This window comes from Primulina tabacum, chromosome 4 (genome assembly GCF_025594145.1).
Source record: "Primulina tabacum isolate GXHZ01 chromosome 4, ASM2559414v2, whole genome shotgun sequence".
Classification (NCBI taxonomy): Eukaryota; Viridiplantae; Streptophyta; class Magnoliopsida; order Lamiales; family Gesneriaceae; genus Primulina; species Primulina tabacum.
Genome location: NC_134553.1, coordinates 18,997,008 through 19,024,116, shown reverse-complemented (window position 1 = coordinate 19,024,116; position 27,109 = coordinate 18,997,008). Strand labels below are relative to the sequence as shown.

Genomic DNA, 27,109 nt, shown 5'->3' with positions numbered 1-27,109 from the left:
TTTTTCTATGGGAAGGGAAAAACTTTTTGAGAAATTGTTGTTGCATTTCTTCCCATGATCTTATTGAACTTGATCTTAAATTTTGTAGCCATGTTTTAGCTTTATCTTTTAAAGAAAAAGGGAAAAGCTTTAATCGCACTATATCCATGCTACAATTTTGATTATTATAAGTGTTACAAACTTCCTCAAATTCTCTTAGATGTAAATATGGATTTTCAGAATCTAAGCCATGAAAATTTGGTAAAAGTTGAATAATTTGAGGTTTAAAGTTGAAAGTAGATGCATCAGGAGGAAAAACTAAACAAGATAGGGCACTAGTTCTAATAGGATTCATATGGTTCCTAAGTGTTCTTAATTGATCACGTTCTTGATTATTATTATTATTATTATTATCTTGATTATTTGAATTATCATCCATGTTTAAATTATTTTCAGATACTCGAATAAGTCTACCACTTTTTTTTCGACTCCAAATACTCATACAAGTAAAAACAACACAATACTTATAAATAAAACATAAATAACAAATATAAACTTAATTTATACCTCCCCGGCAACGGCGCCAAAAACTTGCTACTACTTAAATTATAATTCACCCAAGTGTAGGTTGTCTGCAAGTAATATATTTCTTGAGTACGAGATCGATCCACAGAGAGGTTATTTTTAGTTTAAATTTTTTAATTTATAAATTACCAAATTCAAGAATGAAGTTTACAAATTATAAATTTTGTCAAGGCTCAAGGATTTATTCTTGGTTTATGTAATATTGTTTAAATAAAAGTAAAACAAAGGAAACCACCATAAATAATGGTTCCAAGAAAAATTAAATAATTAAACACACATATAATATAATATAGTTCCCACTATAGAAAATACCGAATTAACCGATATTTTATATATGGTACCTATGATTATATATATAACTATATAAATATATAATTGCATAAAGTAAATGTTAAATTAAATCATTATATTTCATTTAGAACAACCGGCAAAGCCACGCTATTGCCTAAATGAAATATAGGATTTAATAAGTTAGTTGCGATAAATTAAAAGTTAGTTGCGGGAAAGTAAAAGTTAAATGCAAAAAATAAAAGTTAGTTGCGATAAAGTAAAAGTTAGTTGCGGTAAAGTAAAAGTTAGATGCGAAAAATAAAAGTTAGTAGCGATAAAGTAAATGTTAGATTGTTAGATGTTAGTATTAAATCATAATATTGCATTTAGAACAACCGGCAAAGCCACGCTAACGTCTAAATAAAATATATGATATAATTATATAAATATATATATATACATATATATATAATATAACAATAATAATAATTGATGAAATATTTATTGTATCAAAATTAAACAACAAATCAAGATAACCACTTCAATGGTATCAAGCATTTGATGTAAATTGATAAAAAAAATAATTCATTTTATACCTACAATAAAAAGAAATTAGCTAAATCAAATGAAATAAAGAAAGAATATACAAAATATAAACAATCTTACTTCACCAAGAATTCATCCTCTTCACCTTGACATAATAGATTAGCTTGCCATGAGTTTACTTTTGATCAACACTAAAATCATCACTCATAGTTAAGAAAATGAAAGAAAAAAATATTGGAACTTAGAACTTTGATACACACTCACACTATATTTTACAATGAGATAGAATGATTCTCAAGCTAGCACAATGCCTCTATTTATAGGCCAAATGAGAGAAAGGGTCAAAAATTTTAATAATGCCATGTAGTTGTAATAGTAGTTTTTGTCTCCTCAAACTTCAATTACATGGCCCTTCTTTCAATGCTATGTTCCACGACTTTAAGCACCGAATTTGACTTGGCTCAAAATAAAAAACATGTAGGGAATTGTCTGTAGATGAATTTGGCCACTTGGTTCACCTCATTTGGTTAAATATTGAATTATTTATGATTTTTTTATTATAAGCTGGTCATAGTAAAAGTAAATCTGTCATCCTTTTGATATTTGCACAATTTGATCATCTTCATGAACTTTTTAGGCAATCATGTCTTCTGCAAAGTTGTAGATAATTTCTCAAGGATTCCAAACATATTTGAATCACCTCCATTTGAATTTTGTAGCTTGAGTTATCATTATTTTACCAACACGTAGAAAACCTGAAAATAAAACATATTTAGTAAGACACTTAAATATAAACAAACAATACTAAAATAACATAATTTTATGATTTTAGTGAAACTTAAATTTTAAAATATAGGTTTTAACATATAATAAATTATTAATTTTAAGTTTCATCACGTGTCCTTAGCATTTGTATGATCGAAAGCTTGAAGATTCGAGCGTGGGACCTGAAACAGAGAGGCGGGGAGAAGTTTTCTTGAAGAACAATAAATGGCTGGGACTTTCTGGAGTTTGTTGCTGAAGAACATGTGAGAGAGATGCTGAAAGGTGGGGTTGCGGCAGCTAAGTGGAGGAATAGGTTTAGGGTGGCTTAATGGGGCTTTTAAAATGATTAATTAAACACTAATGGGTCCCTTGTATGAAAATTAAAGGATAAAAATGTTTTTGAGCACATTAAGCTTAAAAATAAACTCATCAAGCCCAATAACACTCCCGAAAAATATTTCGTTTTGATACGTTTTAAAAAATATTGCCCGAGCCTTAAAAAAATCCCCCGAAACGATAAAATTTGCGTATCGGCTAAAAATATGACCCAGCGAGTAAAAATACCCAACCAATGCTCATTTTCAAAAATCATACTTAAAAACACCTCATATTAAATAATTAAAAATAATTATTCACTAAAAATATTTTTCCATAATATCTCCGGTCTCCAGTTCCTCGTTCGAGCGCGAAATGTAACTTAAAATCCTAATTCATGAAACTTTAAATAAATCCTGAATTAAAACACAAATTCCTGAAATAAACATGCATTTAATGCTTTAAAAAATTTAATAAAATACCAAAGAAATTTAATAACTTGCATGCATGAGGTTTACGTGGACCTTCAAATTTTCAGACATTATATATTCATTTCCTTAATTGAATTCAGATCATTAGTTGTGACATTCGTATAAGCTCTAGGTTGATGGATCTATCTACGTATAACTGTGGTACACGACAGCTGGGACATCAATGACAGGTTTACCCATCCACTGAGCCTTGGCCTTACGTGTTCGTGTTCGTATTAGTCACAATCAACTCAAATCCTTCAAAAACATGTCCTCGTATTCATCACTTGTAAAATTCATGCATATACATACATTTCTTCAAAACCAAGCATGCAACGTGTTTTTCAGCATTAACATAAAAACTCATGTTCATAATAAACATATACATTTTAAATATGCATTATCAGTTGTCAGGGCACTGCCAGGACTGCTAACCTAACTCAGGGCACAAAAAGACCATTTTCCATCCAAACTTGTCAAATGACTTAAAAACATATTCTTAATCGTTTCTTTGACGTAAACTCGAGCTCACACTTTAACTTCTATAAATCATTTTAAAAACTTAGACTGAAGTCTTAGTTTTAACCCGAGTCAACTTGAAACTTAACCATAGTTCAAAGACTCCTAACCAAGCTCTGTATGACCCATTTTAACCATCAATAACCTTAGTCACATCGACATATAAACACCCAAAACGAGACATGCTCACTAAAATCATTAACCCTCATGTACTGGACTAGCGCCTAGGCGTTGGGTACGAAGCGATGCGGCGCTTGTTAAGCGCCTAGGCACCATGAACCAGCGCTGCGGCACTACAAGCGATGGAGCTCGAGCGCTGCGATGCCAAATGGGTAGCACCACGACGCCACCCCCTGCGAGAAAAAACCCAAAACACACATCAATGCAGAACATTATACCACGTCCAACCAACCCGGACCAGGCTCGAACCAACCCTTCCTAGATCACAACTGACTCTTCCTGGACTACCTTAGCCTTGGCCTTCAGCCCCATGCACTCGAATACATATGAACCACTTGAACTCTCCAAAACCGAGCCACAAACAAGGGAATCGATTGGCCTCAGACCATGACTTATTCCAGGTCCGAAATCTTCACCTAAACATACTCTAAACTTCTTGTAAAATGTTCCCCAACCTTCAAGAACTGGCAGCCAGTTCAACCATAACAAAAATGTGAGCCATATATAATGAAAAATCAAGTTTTCTCATATCATAAAAATGAAAACATGAAAGAGACATGAAATCTACCATGGATCGTGCATAGACATTCAACAATACATATGATGGTGTGAATGATGAGAAAACAAAGGTATAGGGTGTGCTTTATTGCGTTTTTCCTGGAGGTATGGGGAAGATCTTGGCTGTGTTTTTCCTTGAAAAACCGACCGAACCCTAGTTGATGGATGAGAAGGTGGTGTGGCCGAAGAGAAGGGAGATGGAGCTAGGGTTTTGGAATGAAAATATGATATATCAAATAATAGGATAATGGTCCTAGGTTCAAAGTTTTAAAGAGAAAGGAGTTTGACCCAACATCATATTAAGATAGGCTCAATAATCCCATTAACAAGTACATAAAACATTTCGTTTAAATACGTTTTCAAAAATATTACTCGAGCCCTCAAAAAGTCCTTCATTTTGCTAAAAATCATCCACCGGTTTAAAATATGGTTCGACGTGTATAAATACCATAAAATCCCATATTTCAAAAATTTATAATAAATACATCATATATTAAATAATTAAAGATAATTATTTAACAAAACATTTTTCCTCAACTGTCATCGATCTCCGTTCCTCGTTTGAGCATCAAATGCTGCTAAAAGCCCTATTTTATGGAGTCAAGTAAACCATGCCATATATAATCATAAAATGTGTTGGAACATTTCATGTTTGCAATCTTGATTTTGATGTTAACAAAACTTGTTGTTGTGTTTCTAACATATTTACTCAAGTGTGAAGTTATTAAAACAAGAAGCAAACTTAAACTGAATTCTGCAAAAACTGAATTTTTGGCAAGCTTTGGTATTTTGATGATATCTCTCAACTGGATAATTCAAATGACAATCCGCTAACTTGTCTGATTAGAAAACTCAATTTGGAACAAGTCGTACTTCACGTCAGTTGGGCAAATTCGGATGTTATGATCTAACTGATCGCTGAATTACTAAATTGATTGCACGAAAACAACAATCAGTTGGGTATGAGAAGTTGCGGTATTTTGGTCATATATCTCAGCTTGTTTATTAGAATGAAGCGATTCAGTATGCGTTGGAAAGATAAGATGATTATTTACAAATCATCTTCAGAAGTCAAAGTCTGAATCGAAGCTTAGGATGCTGATAAATGACGATGAAGCTTCTGGTTCTGCACAAACTGAAATCAGCTAGGATGATTTCAGCACACCAGCTGAACTGAACTGAACCAGCTGCTGACCAGCTGAACTGAACTGAACCAGCTGCTGACCAACTGAAACTGAACCAGACCAGCTGAAACTGAACCAAACCAGTTGAACTGAACCAGACAAACTGAACCAGTTGAACTGAACCGAACCAGCAGCTGACCAACTGAACTAAACTGAACCAGCTGCTGACCAGTTGAACTTAACGACCAGATGAGTTGACCAATCGGGATAAAGTCCAGCAAGACAAATTTGACTGTTGCAATCTCAGAAACAGTACAGAAACTTTTAAAACGGTCATATTCTTGTGTCTAACTTATATATAATTGTTGGGGCTTATAAATACAACATCAAGAAGATCAAACAAGTGCTTTTGAAGAGGATTAAAAGTATGGGCAGTTAGCATGAAGAAATCAGCTAGTTGAGAGCACAAGTCCTTATGTGAGAATACATTTGAGATGTACACTGTAAAAGATAAATTTTTCACACACAATCACTCACACATATACAAGAGAGTTGAACTTCAAAGTTGAGTGAGTCTTGCACAAAGATAATAAACTTGTGTATGTAGTCTTTGCATATGAGACATTAAACAATTTGCTGATTGTGAGGTGCTGCCTACAATCTTGAGTGCTAGGAGTTCAGTTAGGCAGTAGCGTAAGTCCTAGCTGAATCGATTTGTACAAAGAGTTGTATAAATCAAAGTCTTCTAGTGAATCCTTCCCAAGGGGAAAAAGGGGTGACGTAGGAGCATTTGAAGTCTCCGAACATCCATAAACAAATTCGTGTCTATTTGTTTATTGCATTTACTTATCATTTTTATTGTTTTAAGGAAGCATTGTTGAAGTATTTTATGTGTTTTTCAAATACAAAATTATTGCATACCAAGTGTTTGATAAAATGTTTCAACCAAAATATTTTTTACTCATTTAACTTACATATATTTTAAATGCTTTAAAAAATGTTTAATCGGTTTCTACGAAGGATTATTTCGAGTATCTTCCGCTTGGTTTGAAAACAAAACTCGATTTAATTCATCGGTATTAATATTTCAAGAACCGAGCTATTGTAGCTCAACGATTTACTCCCTAATCAATCCTGTCAAAATGCATTTAAAATTATTAAATAAATATTTTAATAACACCCTAGATTTGCATGCATTCTGATTATGTCGTTCGAATTCGAAACCTTACAATTCCACTAGAAATGTCTTCTTTATCACTCAGGGAAATTTCATTTGCTAACATTGATGAAGTAGTGCAATCTATTGCACAACAACTTAAGAAATCCTTACTGATTGGACATCTTGATCAAATTAAAATTCTTGAAGGAGAATCCATCCTATCTGAGGATGTACCGATAAGAGAAGCAAATGCTGAGACAGAGTCTGTTGAAGAAATTTTTTTCCAATCTATTGGAGAAGAATTTTTCAGGATAGCAGTGGCTGATCAAGTCAATCTTGTGGTGATGTCTAGTCTATGGAAGCAATACCAGAAGTTGTCGAGATTGTATCAGTAATCCCTCAGGGAGAAACTAATATTGTTGTAGTAGTTCAAGTTGTTGAGTCATTCAGTCACGTTCCAGAAGTCTAAATAGAATAGAGCAAGCCAATCAGTCAAGCAATCATGCTCTTAATCTGAATCTTTTCATCTCCAAAGAACCTCCCAAGATTGAGCCATTCTCTCCAAAATTAGATCTATCTCATGGAAATACTTTGAAATAATTCACTCAATTTTGACGCCCATTTTATCAATTGTTACTATGTTGAAGAGAAGCTACCAAAATACTGAAGAAAATCTTAATATTTTAAAGGATAAAATGTTCAAAAAAGTTTCTGGCTTGTCAAGAGGCATGATTGATATCTTCAATCGCTTGGATCAGATTAAGAAGAATCAGGCGGCCACTATTACTCATCTTGTTGGAAAAATTCAGGCAAATAATTTTTAGCTTTGCACCAAGATTGAGGAAGTCCAAGCAAACATCAAGTCAGGCTCACAAGAGAAAACAACCCAAGTCAACTAATCATCCCAAGAAGCCGACTGACTCTAGTAGCAAGCACTCCGGATCCCAAAAAGATAATCACAGAGGACAGTGCCTAGAGAAAAGTTTCTGTATATTTGGCTTTACAATCATTTGTTGAAGAATTTGTATATTCTTTTCTATCAAATGAATTCAGTAATTTGAATAAAGTGCTTAATTTTTTTCAAATACCAAAAAAAAGGAAAATTATCAAAACATTTACGTTATGGTGATTTAACAAGGCTGCTGATCCAATGGATAAGTATAGTCTAGCTTAACTGAAATCAAGAATGAAACTGATTATTCATGCGCATATGTGTTCAAAGCTGAATTAGAACCATATCGATTGCTTAGCTAAACTGATTGTTTATTATATCAAAGGAAAAAATTCACCAATGACCAACTGATGTGGAAACTTTCTCCGTCGATCAATCATTCTATATCAACAAGCATTCTCTGAAATTCTTTAGTTTACTCAGTGATACGGATCGGAGACCAGCTGATTATTGGATAATGTTTTCCGTACTAATAGTCCTTTGATTCCCAATAGAATATCATAGTTCCGGAAACACTAACCTTATTGTACTTTTATCAGTAAAGACACTGACATGTAAAACGACATGTCAAATGACTACTCCATTTGGAACATATATAAGATTTTATTTTACTAACTTTTGGATCAAAAAATATAACTAGGAGAAGATTTCATCCAGGCTCTTTCTAATTCTTTCCCATTTTTTAAAAATTTCAAACATTATCAAGCTTTCAAGAGTTCAAATAACATAAGTTTTCTAGCACACACTTGAGATCATTGAGGATATTTTGTGTTTAGCATTCTATTTATGAAATACATGTAATCTAACAGTAAGAGTACTGATCAGTTTTATTGAGTGAATTACTAAGAATTTTAGTTAGACTGTGATAAGTTGTTGAAACATTTCATGTTTGCAATCTTGATTTTGATGTTAACAAAACTTGTTATTTTGTTTTTAATGATTTACCTAAGAGCGCAGGAAGCTGAAACTGATCAGATTTCAAACTGATCAGTTATCGAGCTAAAATTGAAGCTAACAGATGCGAACTGAAAGTGCCAGCTGATTGCTCAAACTGAATCAGGCTCAACTTCAACTGATTGTCCAGCTGATAGGTGGTTCAGCAGTAGAACTTCAGAAGCCTGGCTAGCTGATGAAGTGCTCAACTGATGAAGAGTCCAGCTGACCAGTTCAACTGAAAGAGTGAAATCAGTTCAACTGACGAGTCAACTGATTTCACCAGCCCAACTGAATATCAGTTCAGATGACCAGTTAAGAACATCAGTTGGGAATCAATCAGTCGCAAATCAAGACAAGCTTATCTAATTGGATTCCAGTTACGCACAAGGGTAAAAAAGCATTTGTATGAACAAAGATACAATAATGGACGTTGCATTAAAGATTAAAGACAAAATTTTCTAGCATAGATTTCGGAAAATTCGAGACACGAATCTCAAGGAACATATTCAAGCTTGCAATAGATACAATTGTTGAGTCTCACTATACGATCAGTTACCCGCCTATAAATAGAAGATCAGTGAAGAACAACAAGAAGAAGAATAAGTGTAACGTCCCGAAAATCGAAAAGTCCACGTGAACCACATGCATGCAAATTATTAAATTCTTTGGTATTTTATTAAATTCTTTTAAAGCATAAAATGTATTTTTATTTTATTAAATTGTGTTTAAATATTTTTATGCATTTTATGCATTATTATTGCATGGTAGAATTTAATTCATGAAATTTTAAAGGTTCATTCATTAAAGATTTTAAGTTTCATTTCGCGCTCGAACGAGAGAACGGAGACCGGAGAATTTTCAAGGAAAAATTATTTTATTACATGATTAATTTTTATTAATTAATATAAGGTGTTTTAAAGGTATTTTTCAAGAAATGGGATTTTATTGGGTATTTTGACCCGCATGATTTTATTTTAACCGGTACGCAAATATTATCAAACCGGGAGAATTTTTGAGGGTTCGGCTAATATTTTCAAAATCTTTCCTATACGAAATATTTTTCGGGAACGTGTTAGGATTTAATGAGCCTACTTTTAATCTCGTTGGGCTTACAACTCTTTTAAGCTTTTAATTAAACCATTTAAGAACCATTATCTAGTTGATTAAAAATTAATTAAGCTTACCCTACACCATTTACCCTTCCCACCAACCGACACCCCTTTCATACCCTTTCATTACAGGTTATCTCCAGCTGCATTTTTCTATCATTTTCATCATTCCCAGCTGAAGGCCACGGTTTTGCTTGTTCTTGCATCCAAAGCTCTCCGGCACTCCTCTCTTCTTCCTCCTCACGTTTTTACATCATCAGGCACGCTCCGTACCCTTATTTCTGCATCATTTACGTCATATATATTCTGTTATGTGTGTTGTTTATGGCGGTTTCCTTCGGCATGTGCAGATCCGAGTTCCATGTTTTGTTTGTTTCGGTCCAAGCATGTATCACTCTTTTGCATTTCACGTTTAATTTTCTGGTGCAAGGGGTTGCTGATGAGAGCCATGAGGGGACATAAGCGTCGAGAAGGAAGGGATAGTAGGTTGGAATCGAAGCTTGCTCGTGGTAAAAGGGCCGATCGGGGAGATGTGAAGAGGAGCCACGTTTTTGAGGGTAGATCGAGTTGTGGAGTGAGCCGGTAGTGTGAGAGGCTGTTCCAGGCCATGGACCAGCCTTGCTGGGTCTGAACCATGGCTTAGAAGGGGTCACAACCTGCTGGACACGCCTTTAGAACAGTTGGCGGTGTTGAGGTGAGGCGGCCGCGTGAGGGTGTTTTTGGGTTTTAGCGATAACGTTTGTAGTGTAGGCTGTATGGGGCTAGGCCCGTGAGTCCATTGAGTCCAGAGGGGTCCTAGGGTGGTCAGGTAGAGATGGGTTAGGAGCTGGTTCCTTCGGTGTAGAGCTAGGGTCGATATATGGTGGGTATGGTGAGATATGGTTTCGAGGATCACTAGTGTCTTTTTCCAGCAGTGTGCAGGGATGGTTCGAAGGATTTGTTGGTCTGGTATTGGTGGTTTTAGAGCCTTTTAGATGTCCCTTAAGTGTGGTAAAAAGTTGGGAAAGTTTTGGTTAAGTTTCCGTTTGATTCGGGTTAAAACCGGGACACCGGTCCAAGTTTTAAAACAATTCGGTTAAGTTATGAAATGAGCTCAAGTTTACGTCTAGGGATGCTTTTAAATATGTTTTGGGACATTTTTAGGAGTTTGGTAAGCTTCGGATCAAATAACGAGTTTTAGATTTATCCGGGATTTAGTCGCCACACGAAACGTAAATTAAAGAATTAATTCAAACGCCTAGATTTAAGCTTAATAAAATTATGAAAGATTATATTTAAGCTCAAATAATTATCAGAAGTCTAAGTTTTTAAATTGGAAATTTTATGCTAAGATTTGGTTTAATTAGGAATTTAAAACGCATTAATATGTTATATTTAAGGATTAATTTAAAAGTCATTGATTTAAGCCAAATAAAAATACGAGAAAATTCTTGTAGGCTTAAATAATTATTTGGGACATGTTAGAGTCAATGGAATTAAGAAAACGTCAAAAACATAAAATTTTACGTCTATGGGTAAAACGATAATTTTTGGGTTTCAGGGGCAATATGGTCATTTCGCACCCGGGGTGAGATTTTGGTCTTGGCAGCGTCCCTGAGCACATTTCTATCATGTTTTTAAATGTTTATGCATCATGTTCACGATTTTTACGCAATTATAATAAATACGGTGCATGCTTGGTTTAAAGGAAAAAAAATTACGTATATGCATGATTTTATTAATTGATGAATATGATGACACGTTTTGAAGGAAGTGATTTAGTTGTGACTAATACGATGACATGATGATATGATTGGAGATATCGTGAGGGAAAAGGCCCCAGAGGGAGCCCGTTTACGGGAGAAGGCCCCAGAGGGAGCCCGACGATCGTATTTCCATTGACATGATATGATATGATAGGCCAAGGCCCAGTTGATGGGTGAGAGTGTCGCTGGTGTCCCCGCCGCCCAGTACTGTGGTTACACGTAGATGGATCCATCGACTGACATGATGATATGATGATACGAAAGTCACAGCTAATGAACGGAATTCAAATTAAGATTTTAACACGTATATGTTGATACGATGATACATGCTATGATTATTATCATGTTTTGAAAGGATACGACACGTTTACGTATATGATAACATGAGATGACATGTTTTGACACGTATATGATGATATGAGATGACATGATTTGACACGACATGATTTTATACGATATGTTTATGTTCATGTTTTAAAGTTCATTAAAGGTATGTTGGCATTATGATTTTACACAACACGTTTACGTTATGCTTTTAAGTTCATGAAAGATATGTTGAGTATAATATTTTTCACTGCTGCGTGCTATGTATATGTACTTGTTATTCCTGGTACAGGCGTGTTGAGTCTTTAGACTCACTAGGCGTGTGTGATGCAGGTGATCTAAATGGTGAGGAGACTGGAGGTGCCGAACTCTGAGTAGGCAGACTTGGTGGGGTGACACGACCCGAGGACCACATGTTTTCCGCATTACGATTTATGAGATTGAGAGGAGATGAATATTTTCATATGTTGACGATTTTAAGAATTTTATACGTTTATGTTTACGTATGATTTAAAAAAATAATAATATTTCCGCACTTTTAAAAACGAGTAGACGTTACAATAAGTGTGTGGAAAAACAATATAAAAGGGCACACATATTGCAAATCAGCTTACTAGAAGCAATTTGCCCAGAGGTAACAGTTCATCGTGTTATCAAGCTTAGTTTAGAAGCACAATTCCTCAGTGTGAGAACACTTTCTGATAGTGTTCATTGTTCAGTTCTCTCTCACACACACTCACACTCCACGACCCAAATACAGTCTTACACAAAGATAATAAACTTGTGTATGTATGTAGTTTTTGGCACACATACGTTAAAAAAGTGTTGACCGGAAGGTGTTGCCTTCAGTCTAGTATAAGAGTTCAGTTAGGCAGTTGGGTATGTCCTAAGCTGGGTGGGTTATTACACTTGTTATAATTAATCAGAGTCTTCTAGTGTAACCTACCCAAAGAGGTAGAAGGGGTTACGTAGGAACAGTTGAATTTTCCGAACATCCATAAACATATCTTGTGTTTTATTTAACTGTTTAAATACTGTCCTCAAACTGATTTGATCAGTTAGAGCATCCGTCAGTTCAGTTTCACCATAACTGAACTGATATATGTCACAACTGATTCCCTATATTTTCAGTTATTCAGTTACACATGATATAAAACATATCAATGTTTCTTAACGAAGAATTACTTCGAGTGTTTTCCGCTTGGTTTGTAACCAAACTCGATTTAATTAATCAGTGTATACATTCTTAGAACACGAGCTATTGCAGCTCATTGATTTATTGTGTTCAAAGCACCTCAAGGTGCCCAACACACAATCCTTCATTAGTCCTACTATATTAGGCAGTTGCAAATGTTGTAATGGTCAAAGTTTTTTAGTGAAATATTTCTGCAAGGAAGAAGAGATGACGTATGAGTATTAAATCGTCTGAACATCCAAAAACAAACTTGTGTCATTTACTTCTCAGTTACTATGCCTTAACTTTTTATTTATAGCCAAATTGATTTTTTTTTACCTCAAGTCATTTCATGTTCAAACCTTATCAGTTAGCCTATTTCGGTGCAATGACAGACTGTTGGCTCTAACCAACCGAAATATTTCCAAAATTTATTGAGATTATTTATTCATCTCTTCTAAATCAATCCCTGATCCTAATAATACGTCATCATCACATCAGTGTCAAGTCAACGCTACTACGGAAAAAAGACAAGTTACAAACAGAAAAAAGCAAAGATAACTCATTAAAACTGCAAATTGAAAATACAAGGAACCAAACTCGCAAAAACCAAACTTGCAAATGTTCTGTAGGATCGAGAGCTTGTCGTTTTACCAAAAATTATAATTAGTGTTAACAGTGTAACTATAATATTTTAAACTGTACATCATTTCAAACATTATGTTTCGATTGCTCCTCCTAGTATAGACAATTATTGCACACAAAAATCTCAATCCCAATAATTGCACTTTTTGCAATCAATGAAAATCGAACATGTGACCTTGCATCTGACACCAATTGTAGGACCAAAATCTTATGGTTTTACCAAAATTTATAGCTGGTGGTAATGTAAAATTTTAAATCATACAAGAACTCAAACATCACGTTTGATTATTCTACCCAACATATTCCAACATAAATGTATACTATATCATTTTACTTATATAGTATAAATATAATGCGAAAAAAATAAATAAATAAAATAAAAACCATCTGTAAAATCAACTTTATCGAAAACATTAGATTTCTTAAAACTGTGTGTAAAACCTCTTCCAAATAGGGTATGTATACCTGAGTTTTGAAAATACAAGGACTCAATAGGAGAAATGGTTAAATAACCTCGGTTTAACTCTTTTTTTAGCAAAATGTCACTTGTGGAGGTCATTTTCTTAAAAAAAGAATTGATCAAAGTTAAAAAATAAAATACTCCGATTCCATGTGCTTAATTTTTTGACGGGCATGGGTATGAAAACTCATTTATTATTATTATTTTAGTTGACAATTGACTAGTATGTCATAAATTTAGGGCCGATTTGAGGCAAAAGCCCATTAATTTCATACAGGGAATTTTGTGATGATTTTTTTTATTTTATGTATAACTGCTATGAAATGATATTTGCCAAACTAAATTCCAAAACGAAATTCTTACCCATCTTAATTTTAATATATGTACATTATTGAAGAGAACTCAAATAGATAATTGATCTAAAAAGAAAAATAAAACTTAAATTGATATTTATGAAAAATATTCGAACCGTACCAAACATGTTAATTGTTATTTTGTTTTAAATTTAGACAAATAAACTATAAGGACTGCACCTTTATTTAATAATAACAATAATCACTCAACGTCCAGTTTAGATAAGAGTTTGATATAATGCTCAACTCTTATTGGACCAACGCTATGGAAGTTGAAGCAATTATACTCGTGCCTCGACTTACCTACCTTTCTTCCACATAAATGTACAACAGAGCGACAGAGCGCGTGTGATTTTGATCGGTGTGGGTTGAAGAATGGGGAAGAGCATAAGTGGAGTTGGGGTGGAAGATTTGGTGGGAGCCGGGCTGAAAATCCGGGAAGCCAAAGAATTTGAGCTGGAGCTGAGAGATGCTGTCATCAATGGCGGATTGAACCCGAAGGAGGTGTGGCGCTCGATAACAGCTCGAAAGCTGTTGAAACCGTGGCACCCACATGCCCTGCATCAGCTTATCTACTATTCTGTGTACTCTGATTATGACGAGTCCATCCACGGCCCTCCTCTGTATTGGTTCCCTTCTCCGTAAGTTTTCCTTCCTTCTCCGTACCCGATACATATATTGAAATTTCACAAAGACGTGTGAAATTTGGGGTTTCGGTTGTTAGTTCATGAAAAAGGTCTGAAATTTATGTGTAGCTGATATTGCAAATGATCATGTAGTATTTTCTGTGGTAGCGTATTGTGTTTCGGTTACATTATATGACCTTGTCTGGTGGTTACAAGTGTTGCTACTGTAAATTGTGGGATTTTACGTTTTTCATTCAGTCAGTTGATTATAATGTTTTTCGAGTGTCAGACACCAGTCTAGACAAACAAATTTGGGGCGTCTTATGGAATCTCATGGTTCAAGGCTCTTAGGAGCGTTATATAAGGATCCAGTTACGAGTTTCAGGCTATTTCAGCAGTTCTCTGTGCAGCATCCCGAGGCAAGGCCTTCCTTTACTAACCGATCTTTCTTTTGGAAAATATGTTTGTCTATTTATTTAGGCCTATCTTTTGGTGTGTTATTCAGATTTATTGGTCGACAATACTTAAAGAGCTATCAATTGAATTTAGCGTGCCACCAAAGCGTATCCTGGATACCTCAAATAAATCCAAGCATGGTGGAACATGGCTCCCTGGTTCAGTATTAAATATTGCTAATTGTTGTCTGCAACCAAGAAATCTTTGGAAAGAGCAGGATGATAGCTTCGCCATCGTGTGGAGAACTGAAGGCTACGATGATCTTAATGTTGAGCATATGACGCTGAAGGAGCTGCGAGAGCAAGTAATGTATGCTTTGAACTATCTAGATTAATCCTCACTTACTGCTTACTTTATAATAATGCTTATAACTTCAAACTTTAGTTACATGAAATTGAGATAGGTTTTATTACTGGCATAAGTAGACATACGAGGTATTTCAGGATTCAGGGTATTGCTACCTAAAATGTAACTTTACCCTGAGTCTCTGACAAGTATTGCAGTTGCTATGTTCAGCTGATATTTATACCAGTATTTAATATTTGATGCAACACTACCTTTTGCATGTTAAGCAGCAGTGTTTTTAATCTGCCAGACAATTTTGACTCTTCTTGAATTGAAATGTATTATGGAGATATGGAATATGTTGGACTACCGATTTCTCGTACCTAAGGTGCTGTGAAAGTTTAAAATTTTCAATTTCAACGGTCAAAACTTCCCTGGACGTCGTATGTATTTAAACAACCATAGAGTGTTTAGGATTATTACCTTCACGTATATAATACTAGAATGTATGTAATGCCAGACACCAAATTATTCTGGATTTTAAGAGGAAATAGCGCTTCTTGTATTTCCCCTCGAATGGATCTTCTGTCTTTGATTGTCAAACTAAGTCCACCATCAGAGACTATGTTTCTTATTTGGATTGCACTAGAAATCACACACAATTTATTTGTTGAGACTATGACACAAGAATTTCAGAAATCCAGACTCGGTGTTGCAGTAACGTAGCGCAAAGAACAAGTCTCGGCTGAAATTTTTCTTCCTAAAATTTGTGTTGGCCAAAACTTGAGTGGGAAGAGAGAAGGATTTTGTGTCGTGTATTTTTGTTGTGTGTAAATTCTCATGTGTTATCAACCTTTAATAACATATTTATTTAAAATACACAAGTCCTATGTCATTAGGATTAGGAATCCTAGTGTTCTTAGGACTCTTAATTTTTATTAATTAAAATTCTCGTATTATTATTATATCATGTATTAATCAACTTTTGATAATGCGTGATATATTTATCTTATATACACATCTTTATATATCCATACAAAATATGTGTACATATACTAATACATCTACACACGCACACATAATATATGCATAAACATATTAATTGAATTTAGTAACTATTATTTAATTTCTTTAATTAACTTAATTCTAGAACTCTCTAGAATATTTCATGAGAAATTTGTACATATTAGTAGTCTCTATTGCTAGTATTATTATTTAATTAGTAAATTCCAAATTCACTAAATAAATAATTGTGAACTCATTATAACCCCGATCGACGATCTGACAGCACAACACAGATGTATCAATGATACAATTCTTGTTCATATAATGAAAATTGAAAGTTTCGAAAAGGAAAATTTTCACTGTCCATATTTGATAGCTGCCAGTTTTTTGAACTCCTTCACTAATTTAAGAATGTTAGAACTCATTTCTGATTACACCCTTCGGATCCGGGTAAGAGCATCTAGGAGCATCGCACCATGATCTCCTAGGTATCACTGATAGTGACTGCAAGAACCTTAAGTCACGGTTAGTGTACAGTACGGTCCATTCAACTCGTATATATCAATCGAATCAGCAATCATTGGTATATCAAGAGTTGCATATGGATTCGATAACGATGTGATGTATCTTTGAGTACTAATAGTGACGATATGTGCAACTGAGGAAACACCTTTCCAAAATGCACATGTCTTACTCTGGCCAGAGATTCGTTGGATTGTTAATTCATCAGGATATATTCACCCATAGGCAAACGATGAATCTTCGACTACAATGCAATTACTCCTACGTATTTCGAAATTACACCCAACCTCATCACTTGATGACCCTCAATGGAGTCGGTAAACAAATTAAAGTGCATGCTAGTATGTAAAGCCTCTACATTGTCCCGGGTCAAAAGACTAATGGTGTACAACCATAACCGCGGACTATTCCACTCGATAAGTAATAACCACTTGGGCAGTCCGAGGGAGGGTTGTGCAGTGAATCATCAAATGATCACCAATATGTAGAAATGGACATCTTCATGTCCTTATCAATGAAACATGACGTTTACATCATAGATGCTAGTCTGAAGTTGAAGCGACCTTTATCCTTATTTTAGGTGACTGATTCGATTATGAACTTTTTTAGAATATATGGTACACTTCTTAATGAGTTCATGGTCTTACGTTGAGAAACAGACTAAACGATACCTATTATATATTCAAATTTTTTCATCTATGCAGCTTGCATGAATATACATATAAAGTAAATGCAATAATTGGATAAAACCGTAAAATATTATTAAAATAAAGATTATTTTTACATCGAAATCAATAAAGCTCAAGTCACAAGTTGGCTAGCTGGACACCTACTCTAACAGAATATCATCTGAACAAATGCGAGTTTACTTTTTTATCTTGAAGTTTCTGAATTGTGTGACTATTCTCGTACTTCTTCGCTCTCATGCGACGAATTTACCTGGGCTAGGTTGGTAGCAAATGCACTGGATGCAACATTCAGCAAGGGTGATGCTATAGCCATTGACATGCCAATGACTGCTACTGCTGTTATTATATACTTGGCAATTGTACTTGCTGGGTTTGTTGTTGTATCAATTGCTGACAGCTTTGCACCCAAAGAAATTGCGACTCGTCTGCGTGTATCCAAGGCGAATGTGATTTTCACTCAGGTGGCTACTAATATCAGCAAGTTTTTTATTTGCCAAGGTTGATGAATGGGAAGGATTTCAATATGAAATACTTGATCAGTTTTTCCTACAATATTTTTTCACTTGCAGTGGTGCACAGAAATAAACACTTGATTTACATCAACCTGGAGACTGGGTTTTTGGGGGTGAAAAAGAGGAACAGCCATAATGGATCAGTTCAATTGTTGTCATGAATACTATGTATTAGGTTCAAAACAAAAACATGCCATTGGGGTGGTGTGTTGGACAGAAGATTTGTTGATAATTGCCACAATATTAATTAAAATTTTATCTGTGTGACAAGTGGATCTATCCCATGAAATGTATTTGCTCAAAAGGTCAAACCTATCTTTTTCCTTTTCCATGACTGGTGTCTTTATGATCTTCCGCCCTTTCCGGTTCAGTGTAAAATATCTACTAGTTCTTTAGAGCTTTGCGTAGCACATACTTTTTCTTATTTTTGATCGTATTCTAATTTCATATTTAGGATTTTATAATACGAGGAGGACGGAGATTTCCTTTATACAGGTAAATGCATGCTATCCCATATTTTAAAATATTGCATGGCTGTATTTTTCATGGATAAGCTGCTAATATCCACGTTTATGGTTTCCCGATTTTCTAGTAGAGCTCCTTTCTATCAACGGTCACTTTGAGATCAAGGGGACAAATAGGCTAGTATATTTTTTCATACTGTCTTTTATGAGTGATGCTTTCTATTTTTTTCCTGACAAACGATCCAAAACTTCAAAGCATTGATGTTTGACTTGGTAGAGAACTACTTGCTTAGAAACATAATATTATTTGTGAAAATCATTTAAGGTAAAACATGGAATTCCTTGAAAACTGTTGTGAAAGTACAGCGAAATCTGCAAAACATTTGATTGGCGAGAATTATTTTTTAAGACATTAAACTTGGAATAAGTTGCTGTTCAGAGTGACGATTGGCCTGTTTAGGCTGAACCTCGTCTCACTTGGGAGAGAGTGGTTCTGTTTGAAAACACTCTGACAGACATGGCTCATATTGATGTTTATGTAAACTTTAATTTGCGATACTCTTTGAGGTGCCTTTGTGTCCATTGATGTCATCAACTGAATACCTTACCTATCTGTGCAGTCGAGTAGTAGAAGCCTTTCCAGATAGAGTTGTGGTGATTCCTGCAACTGGAAAAGATGTAGCTGTTCAATTAAGAGATCAAGATTCCTCTTGGATAGCTTTCCTTTCAAGTGATTTTAATCTACCTAGGTAATATAAAGAAATTTGGTTGGGAGTGGTGTGAATAAAAATGCATTGTATGCAACAGTTGAAGTTTCAAGTTGTAGACTTTTTTAAAAAATTTAGGTAGAGGGTTAAAATATCATTTCTTTTGGCAGGTCCTATCAACCAGTTTACCTGCCCATAGACTCTGTCACCAATATACTGTTTTCATCCGGTACCACCGGTAGGCAACTCTTTGCAAGCTAGTTGCAGTATGTTACTCTCTTAAGTTTTCAAAATATATTGATTCCATTTTCACCTTCCTACAGGAGATCCAAAAGCGATACCATGGACTCAGCTTTCTTCTATTCGATGTGCTGCTGATTCATGGGCACATTGTGATGTTCAAGCTGGAGATGTCTTTTGTTGGCCAACTAATTTAGGTTGGGTTATGGGACCTATTTTACTCTATTCATGTTTCCTAGCTGGTGCAACTCTGGCACTTTATCATGGATCTCCTATGGGTTATGGGTTTGGGAAGTTCATCCAGGTAGTACTTCTATCGTGTTATACAAGCAAGAAATTTGCGTTCATATTTAGTTTCTGCTGGTATGTTGGTATTTGCCAACATTGCAGGCTATCAATAAATCAAATGAAAATTCTTAAAGCAATGGGATTGAAGACTGTTAACGAGGATGGTTCTTGAAGTTTTTATAATAATTTCATTTTGTTAAAACTATTGGACACTAAATATATGGTGATATTTTCACATCACTGTAACTCACAGTGTCAAGGAAAATCCTTACCATACTTTGTTTTGCACTTCATGCACTTCCAGGATGCAGGTGTCACTATTTTAGGAACCGTTCCTAGCTTAGTGAAGACCTGGAAGAGCACAAATTGTATGGAAGACCTGGACTGGACAAAGATCAAGTAATTTCCAATTTAAACCTTCAATATCATATAAATTTTACTTTGACTGATTGTGATACTACCACATTTGCCAGGTTATTTTGTTCTACTGGAGAAGCCTCCAGCATTGATGATGACCTCTGGCTCTCGTCGAAGGCTTTTTATAATCCAATCATTGAATGTTGTGGAGGCACAGAGCTCTCATCTAGTTACATTGTTGGAAACCTTTTGCAACCACAAGCCTTTGGGGCATTTAGCTCTGCCTCAATGGGCACAGGATTTGTTATTCTTAGTGAAAGTGGTCTCCCTTATGTAAGAATTTATTCTTTGGCTACCATACACCCTTATAATGAATTATAACTTGCTTCATGTCTGGTTTTGAGGCCTATATTGTAATGGTTTCCTTTACTCAATTTTTCATGGATTTTTAATCCAAATTTAATTTAATACATTCTCCTCAGAACATCTTGCCAAAGCCCCTAAAGAGTTTTCTCATTATTTTTTTGTTGACAGCCACATGATCATCCATGCGTTGGTGAAGTAGGTTTGTTTCCTATTTATATGGGAGCAACGGATAGATTGCTGAATGCTGATCATGAGGAAGTTTACTTTAAGGGTATGCCAAAGTACAAAGGAATGGTAAGTGAAGGATCGTTTGCTGAGCATCTTTCGGATGCTTAAAACAAAATATTTTCCAATGAGCTGCAATAGCTCGTGTTCTAAGAATATTAACACCGATAAATTAAATCGAGTTTGCTGAGCGTACCTTTTCTTTTCTCTCGTATATGTTTAAAAACTTCTTTTTGCTCACTCTTCTTCTTGTTTTGAGTTTTTCACTGATCTTCTCTTTATATAGGCGGGAAAACTTAACGTACAGTGAGACTCATTTATTGTATCCGTTGCATCTTGAATTTGTTTCTTGGACTTTGTGTCTCGACTTTTCGACTGTCTTTCTGAAACGTTTTGTCTTTAATGCTTTGATGCAACGTCCATTATTGTCCTTTGACTGGACAATTGCTTTTGTACCTTCACGTACAGCTGGACTCCACTGAAAGAGTTTGTCTTCATCCATAACTGAAAGATTCTGACTGATGCTTCGAACTGGTCAGCTGAACTGATCTTCAGCTGGGCTGGTGAAATCAGTTGACTCGTCAATTGAACTGATTTCACTCTTCGTTCAGTTGGACTGATCAGCTGGGTTTCTTTATCAGTTAAACACTCCTTCGGCTTGCCAGGTTTTTGAGGTTCTCTTGCTGAACCACCTATCAACTGGACAATCAGCTGGACTGCTCAATTGACGTAACAGTTAGACTGATTCAGTTTGTGCGAGCAGTTAGGTTTTCAGCTTGCGATGTAAACAGCTCGTGAGTGATCCTAGCTGCTGCACACTAAGGTAGATTATTAGTAACATAATTAACAAGTTTTGTTATCATCAAAATCAAAATTGCGAACTTGAAAAGTTCCAACAATCTCCTCTTTTTTTATGATTACAAAAACTTGAGCAATTAAGCGTAATATATTCAGTTCAAGGGTTAGTACATTCAAACATCGTTAAAAGCTCCCCCTTTATAACCGAATTTAAAAAAGTTTTGAAAACAAACAAAAACTCCCTCTCCAAAACTGAATTGAAGACCTTTTAAGAGAGATAATAGAATCAAGAAAATACTTTTCAGTTGATGAAAAGGAAAGAATTTTTCTCAACAACTGAATTTTAAAACTGATTGACAATAATTTCAGTTTGAGAGAAAAACGAAAAACTCCTATATAATCATTTATTCAGAGATTATAATCATTCAAGTAATGTATACAAGAAATTTGGAAATATCCATTCAGTCACAATGAAACACAGCCAGCTGAACAAATATGATGTTTATTTAAATAAATTTCCTTGTATTTACATTTGAGTATATACATTAGTTGAACAAGAAAATTACTACAACAGTAGCATATTTTAAACATCAGGTATCAGTTGGTTTATGCGACAAAACTGGATATACCATCAACTGGTTGCTTGACTGCTTGAAATGCTGCATCGGTTGTCAGTTCAATTTGCTAGAGAAACGAGTTAAACTGCTTGAACTTGACTTCTTCGCAAACTAACTGGTCGAGCAGACTCTGACTAGGCCCAACTGGAATGCAGCTGGTGATTTAATCAGCCAACGTCCCAGCATGGACGAGTTTCGTCTGAAGAACAGCTGACCTGGTAGGCTTGCAACTGAAAACTTGTTCAACGAGCAATTTAGCTGTGCATCTTTGCAGATGATTCTCAGTCCGTTGCAGGCTAATTAAAACCCCGAAGTAAAGAATCTAGAGAAGTGACTACAACGTTAGTTGCAGAACCAATCCTCTCAACTCTTTACTAAAGAGCGACATATAAATATTTTCAAATAGTTTTGAAAATAGTATGAAATACTTTTAAATAGCTTTTAACACTATTTTAAAGTAATAAATTTTAAAACACAGTTTTATTCAAATGTTCTTCTTAGAACAACCCGCTCTGATACCAAATGAAGGATTCTTTGCTGTGCATCTTTCGGATGCTTCAAACAAAATATTATCCAATGAGCTGCAATAGCTCGTGTTCTAAAATTATTAACACCGATGAATTAAATCGAGTTTGGTTAAAAACCAAGTTGAAGAAACTCGAAGTAATCCTTCGTGAAGAAAACTGTTATATTAGAAAAAGTTTTAACTTTTAACTTATGTAAACTGAATAACCGAAAAAGGGTAGATTAATTTTTGCCTTCATCAGTTTAATTATGGTGACAACTAAACTGACGGATACTCTTATTGATCCAAACAGTTTGAAAACAATAGTTAATCAGTTAAATACACAAGATATGTTTATGGATGTTCGGAGACTTCAACTGCTCCTACGTCAACCTTTTTACCGCTTCGGGTAGGATCCACTAGAAGACTTTGATTTATACAAACACCTGTACAAACCCACTCAGCTAGGACTTACACTACTGCCTAAACTGAACTCCTAGCTATGACTGAAGGCAGCACCTTCCAGCCAACACTTATTTAACGTCTATGTGTCAAAGACTACATACACAAGTTTAACGTCTTTGTGCAAGACTCTATTTGAGTGATTGAAAGTGTTTGTGCGTGAGAACTGAACAAGGATGTTCTCACACACTGAGGGAAATAAGCTTCTAATCTAAGCTGATATAACTGTGAAGAGTTCCATCTGGGCTGATTGCTTCTTAAAGCTGATGTGCAATGAGCGTACCCTTTCTTTTCTCTCGTATATGCTTAAAAGCTTCTTTTTGCTCACTCTTCTTCTTGTTTTGAGTCTTAACTGATCTCTCTTTATATAGGCGGGAAAAACTGAACGTACAGTGAGACTCTTTTATTGTATCCGTTGCATCTTGAATTCATTTCTTGGACTTTGTGTCTCGAATTTTCGACTGCCCTTCTGAAATGTTTCGTCTTTAATGCTCTGATGCAATGTCCATTATTGTCCTTTGACTAGACAATTGCTTTTGTACCTTCACGTACAGCTGGACTCCACTGAAAGAGTTTGTCTTCATCCATAACTGAAAGATTCTGACTGATGCTTCGAACTGGTTAGCTGAACTGATCTTCAGCTGGGCTGGTGAAATCTGTTGACTCGTCAGTTGAACTGATTTCACTCTTCGTTCAGTTGGACTGATCAGCTGGGCTTCTTCATCAGTTGAACACTCCTGCGGCTGGCCACGCTTTTGAGGTTCTCCTTCTGAACCACCTATCAACTGGACAATTAGCTGGACTGCTCAATTGATGTAACAGTCAGACTGATTCAGTTTGTGCGATCAGTTAGGTCTTCAGCTTGCGATGTAAACAGCTCGTGAGTGATCCTAGCTGCTGCACACTAAGATAGATTATTAGTAACATAATTAACAAGTTTTGTTATCATCAAAATAAAGATTGCGAACTTGAAAAGTTCCAACAGTAAGCTAGCCTTGTTTTTCACTTAGATTTTTATAAAAACTGTTCGAATGCAACTCGGATGCAGATTTTTAATTATCTTTAAATAAATTTGGGATTAAGATATATTATGCTATTTCAACTATCCTTTTGTGCTTTTTTCTGTGCACTGATATTATAATTTGAATGCGTTTCTATTTGGCTTTCTTCAGCTCAGTAGCTGTAAATTATTCGTTGAGTTCCAACATCAGAGTACGATATTTTAGACAGTCTACCATTCGATTTGCTGTGAGCTGTTTTCATTTAGGAGATTGAAAAGCAGGGTAGCCTTCTTCACTAAGCCAATTGAATTGCTAAAACTAATGACTGACGGAATTCTCTTATGCATGTGTGCACCCTTAATAATATCCAGCAACTTAGGAGACATGGTGATGTAATAAAAAGAACTGTTGGTGGATATCTGGTGGTGCAAGGAAGAGCTGATGACACCATGAACCTTGGGGGCATCAAGGTATCTAATTCCTCAAATTTCACCTTCGTGATGTATGGGTTCTTGATCAATAAAGTTTTGATCTGGCTTAAACAATCTCATTCTTCTTGGCTTATACCATCATTTTGTTGTTCTCATGTTTTTGCTGAGCGTTGCTAAATGAGCGAGGCTTAAACAACCTCATTCTTCTTAGCTTATACCATCATTTTCTTGTTCTCATGTTTTTGCTGAGCGTTGTTAAATGAGCGAGCATAAATAGCATAAACTGATTCGTTATCTGCAGACGAGTTCAGTTGAAATCGAGCGTGTGTGCAACCGGGCTGATGAAAGCATCCTGGAAACCGCTGCAATAAGCATTGCTCCAGAGAATGGTGGTCCCGAGCAACTTTGTGTATTTGTGGTACTGAAAACAGGCTTCAGTATTGAACCAGATGTGCTTAAGATGAAACTCTCAAGAGCCATACAGACCAATCTTAACCCATTGTTCAAGGTTTGTGTTCAAGATTTTCCTTCTTTTTCCCCTTGATGCTCTGTAGTTTATGTTCATTCGTGTAATTGATACATGGGCAGCAATTGGTTAGATTCTTGTCTCTCCGACTGCTCATTAAAATAATCTGGACGCAAAGTCAGAATGCCACTTGAACCATGGCATCACTACAAACTTTATCTGGATGCCTCCTCTTTTTCGCGAATACCATTTTCTCCACTTCTCTGAATTCTTGAATCTATCTATTCGGTTGTTCCTTCTACTTTTTCTTAGGTCCTAAACAAATCCATTCAGTCAATCAGCACTCACAACGGTTTTCAAGTCTCCGCGAGTATAAAATGGTAAGATTCTAACAGAGAGAATCCGTGTTTTTTTTCGAATAGGTGAGCTTTGTGAAGATTGTGGCAGAGTTTCCTCGAACTGCATCAAATAAGTTACTCCGGAGAGTGCTGAGGGATCAATTGAAGCTGAAGCTGCATCAAATGCAGAGTAAAATTTAGGTCCTCTTATTTTGTCAGGTTATTCTATTTTTTTTAGTACATGTAAGTCTGTAGATAGTTTCAAAATATTATCATCCATGTTCAAATATTCTGGCATTATTTTTCTTTTTCAATAAGGTATTTGTCAACTACTAAATATATTGATTTTGAATCAAATTTTTTAGTCTGTAGTGTTATTAGTACATTTGCATTGTAATAGATATATAATACACACGCTATTGATCAAGTATGAGTGACATTCCCTACAAGTCTAACAGTAAAGACATGTACAAATTTTTGTGTTTTTTTTTTTTAAAAATCGACCTCACTAATGGGATAACGTGGTTTTGGTGAACTTCTTGCACATCATCCTCAATTATATCAAATTTTTACAAATAAAATAATTGGCCGAAAAAATAGTGTTGTTTTAAGTTATTAAATAATATATTTTATTTATGTTATATTATTTAGTTTGAGACACTTAAATAACTAAATTTTGGCATTATAGTCTATTTCAATAAATATATATATTAATAAAGTGTTAAAATTTTAATATTAATTACATGTAGCTCAGTGGTTAGATTCTTTGTTTCTTAATTATCTAAATGTATGTTCAATTTCTACTTGGATATTTTTTTTTCTATTTATTTTTTAATTTATATATAAAATTGCAGTGTAGTCTCTTACTATTTCTTATAATTACATCTTGATCTTCATTTAAATATAAACCAAATGAATTATAAAAAAATATTGTACATGTTGTGCACTAGTTATTTATTAAACTTAGAGACCATAAAAAAACAGAATGGTGTCTTGGCCTGTTTTTTATTTACCCAAAAAATGCCCCAGCATCTCCTTTTAATTTCTCACAGCTCTTCTTCACAACACCATGTTCTCATGATGTTCACATTTTTGTTTTGTTTAGCTTCAGTGGAAAGGAGTAACCTAGCCAAATTGTTTGTTACGTGATTGGTGTTAGGATCGGTTGGGAGTGAAAAAGTGTTTAGAAGGGGGTTGAATAAACACTGACAATTTTCACAATCTTATCCAATAATGAATCAGTTTAGTGATAAACTGAATTCAGGATTCTTTTTGTCGATGTCAATCAGTTAACTAAAGAAAGTGCGGAAATAAACTGAATAACAGATAGAATAAAAATTGAAATAAAGGGACACAAGATTTATGGATGTTCAGATATTTCAAACACTCCTACGTCATCCCTTTATCTCGAAGATAGGATATTTACTAAAAGACTTTGATCTATACAATGATTTGTACAAACCCACTTCAGTTTGAATTTAACAATATCAAAACTGAAACTCTTAATTCCAATACAGTTTATCGGTACTCAATTGATGTGTAACTACTTAGCACAACTGATCTCTAAAAGATCGAATAATA

General features: G+C 34.9%; 1 protein-coding gene across 1 annotated transcript; it reads left to right on the top strand.

The window, feature by feature from the left end:
* The first annotated feature begins 14,392 nt into the window (after positions 1 to 14,392).
* On the top strand, positions 14,393 to 25,892 carry LOC142543169 (putative CoA ligase CCL12). The gene is made up of 14 exons (XM_075650250.1): positions 14,393 to 14,809; positions 15,084 to 15,213; positions 15,300 to 15,559; positions 18,011 to 18,212; positions 18,718 to 18,758; positions 19,348 to 19,476; positions 19,605 to 19,672; positions 19,758 to 19,978; positions 20,267 to 20,361; positions 20,436 to 20,652; positions 20,854 to 20,979; positions 24,665 to 24,763; positions 25,026 to 25,232; positions 25,613 to 25,892. The coding sequence occupies exons 1-14, from the start codon at positions 14,544 to 14,546 to the stop codon at positions 25,727 to 25,729; spliced, it is 2,178 nt and encodes a 725-aa protein (XP_075506365.1). The 5' UTR covers positions 14,393 to 14,543; the 3' UTR covers positions 25,730 to 25,892.
* Positions 25,893 to 27,109: the final 1,217 nt, after the last annotated feature.

Excerpts from the sequence above, each read along its gene's own strand:
- LOC142543169 (XM_075650250.1), top strand. The coding sequence starts at position 14,544 with ATGGGGAAGAGCATAAGTGGAGTTGGGGTGGAAGATTTGGTGGGAGCC. Across the intron at positions 18,759-19,347 it reads CGGAGATTTCCTTTATACAG|TCGAGTAGTAGAAGCCTTTC; the intron begins GTAAATGCATGC and ends CTATCTGTGCAG. Across the intron at positions 24,764-25,025 it reads TGAACCTTGGGGGCATCAAG|ACGAGTTCAGTTGAAATCGA; the intron begins GTATCTAATTCC and ends CGTTATCTGCAG.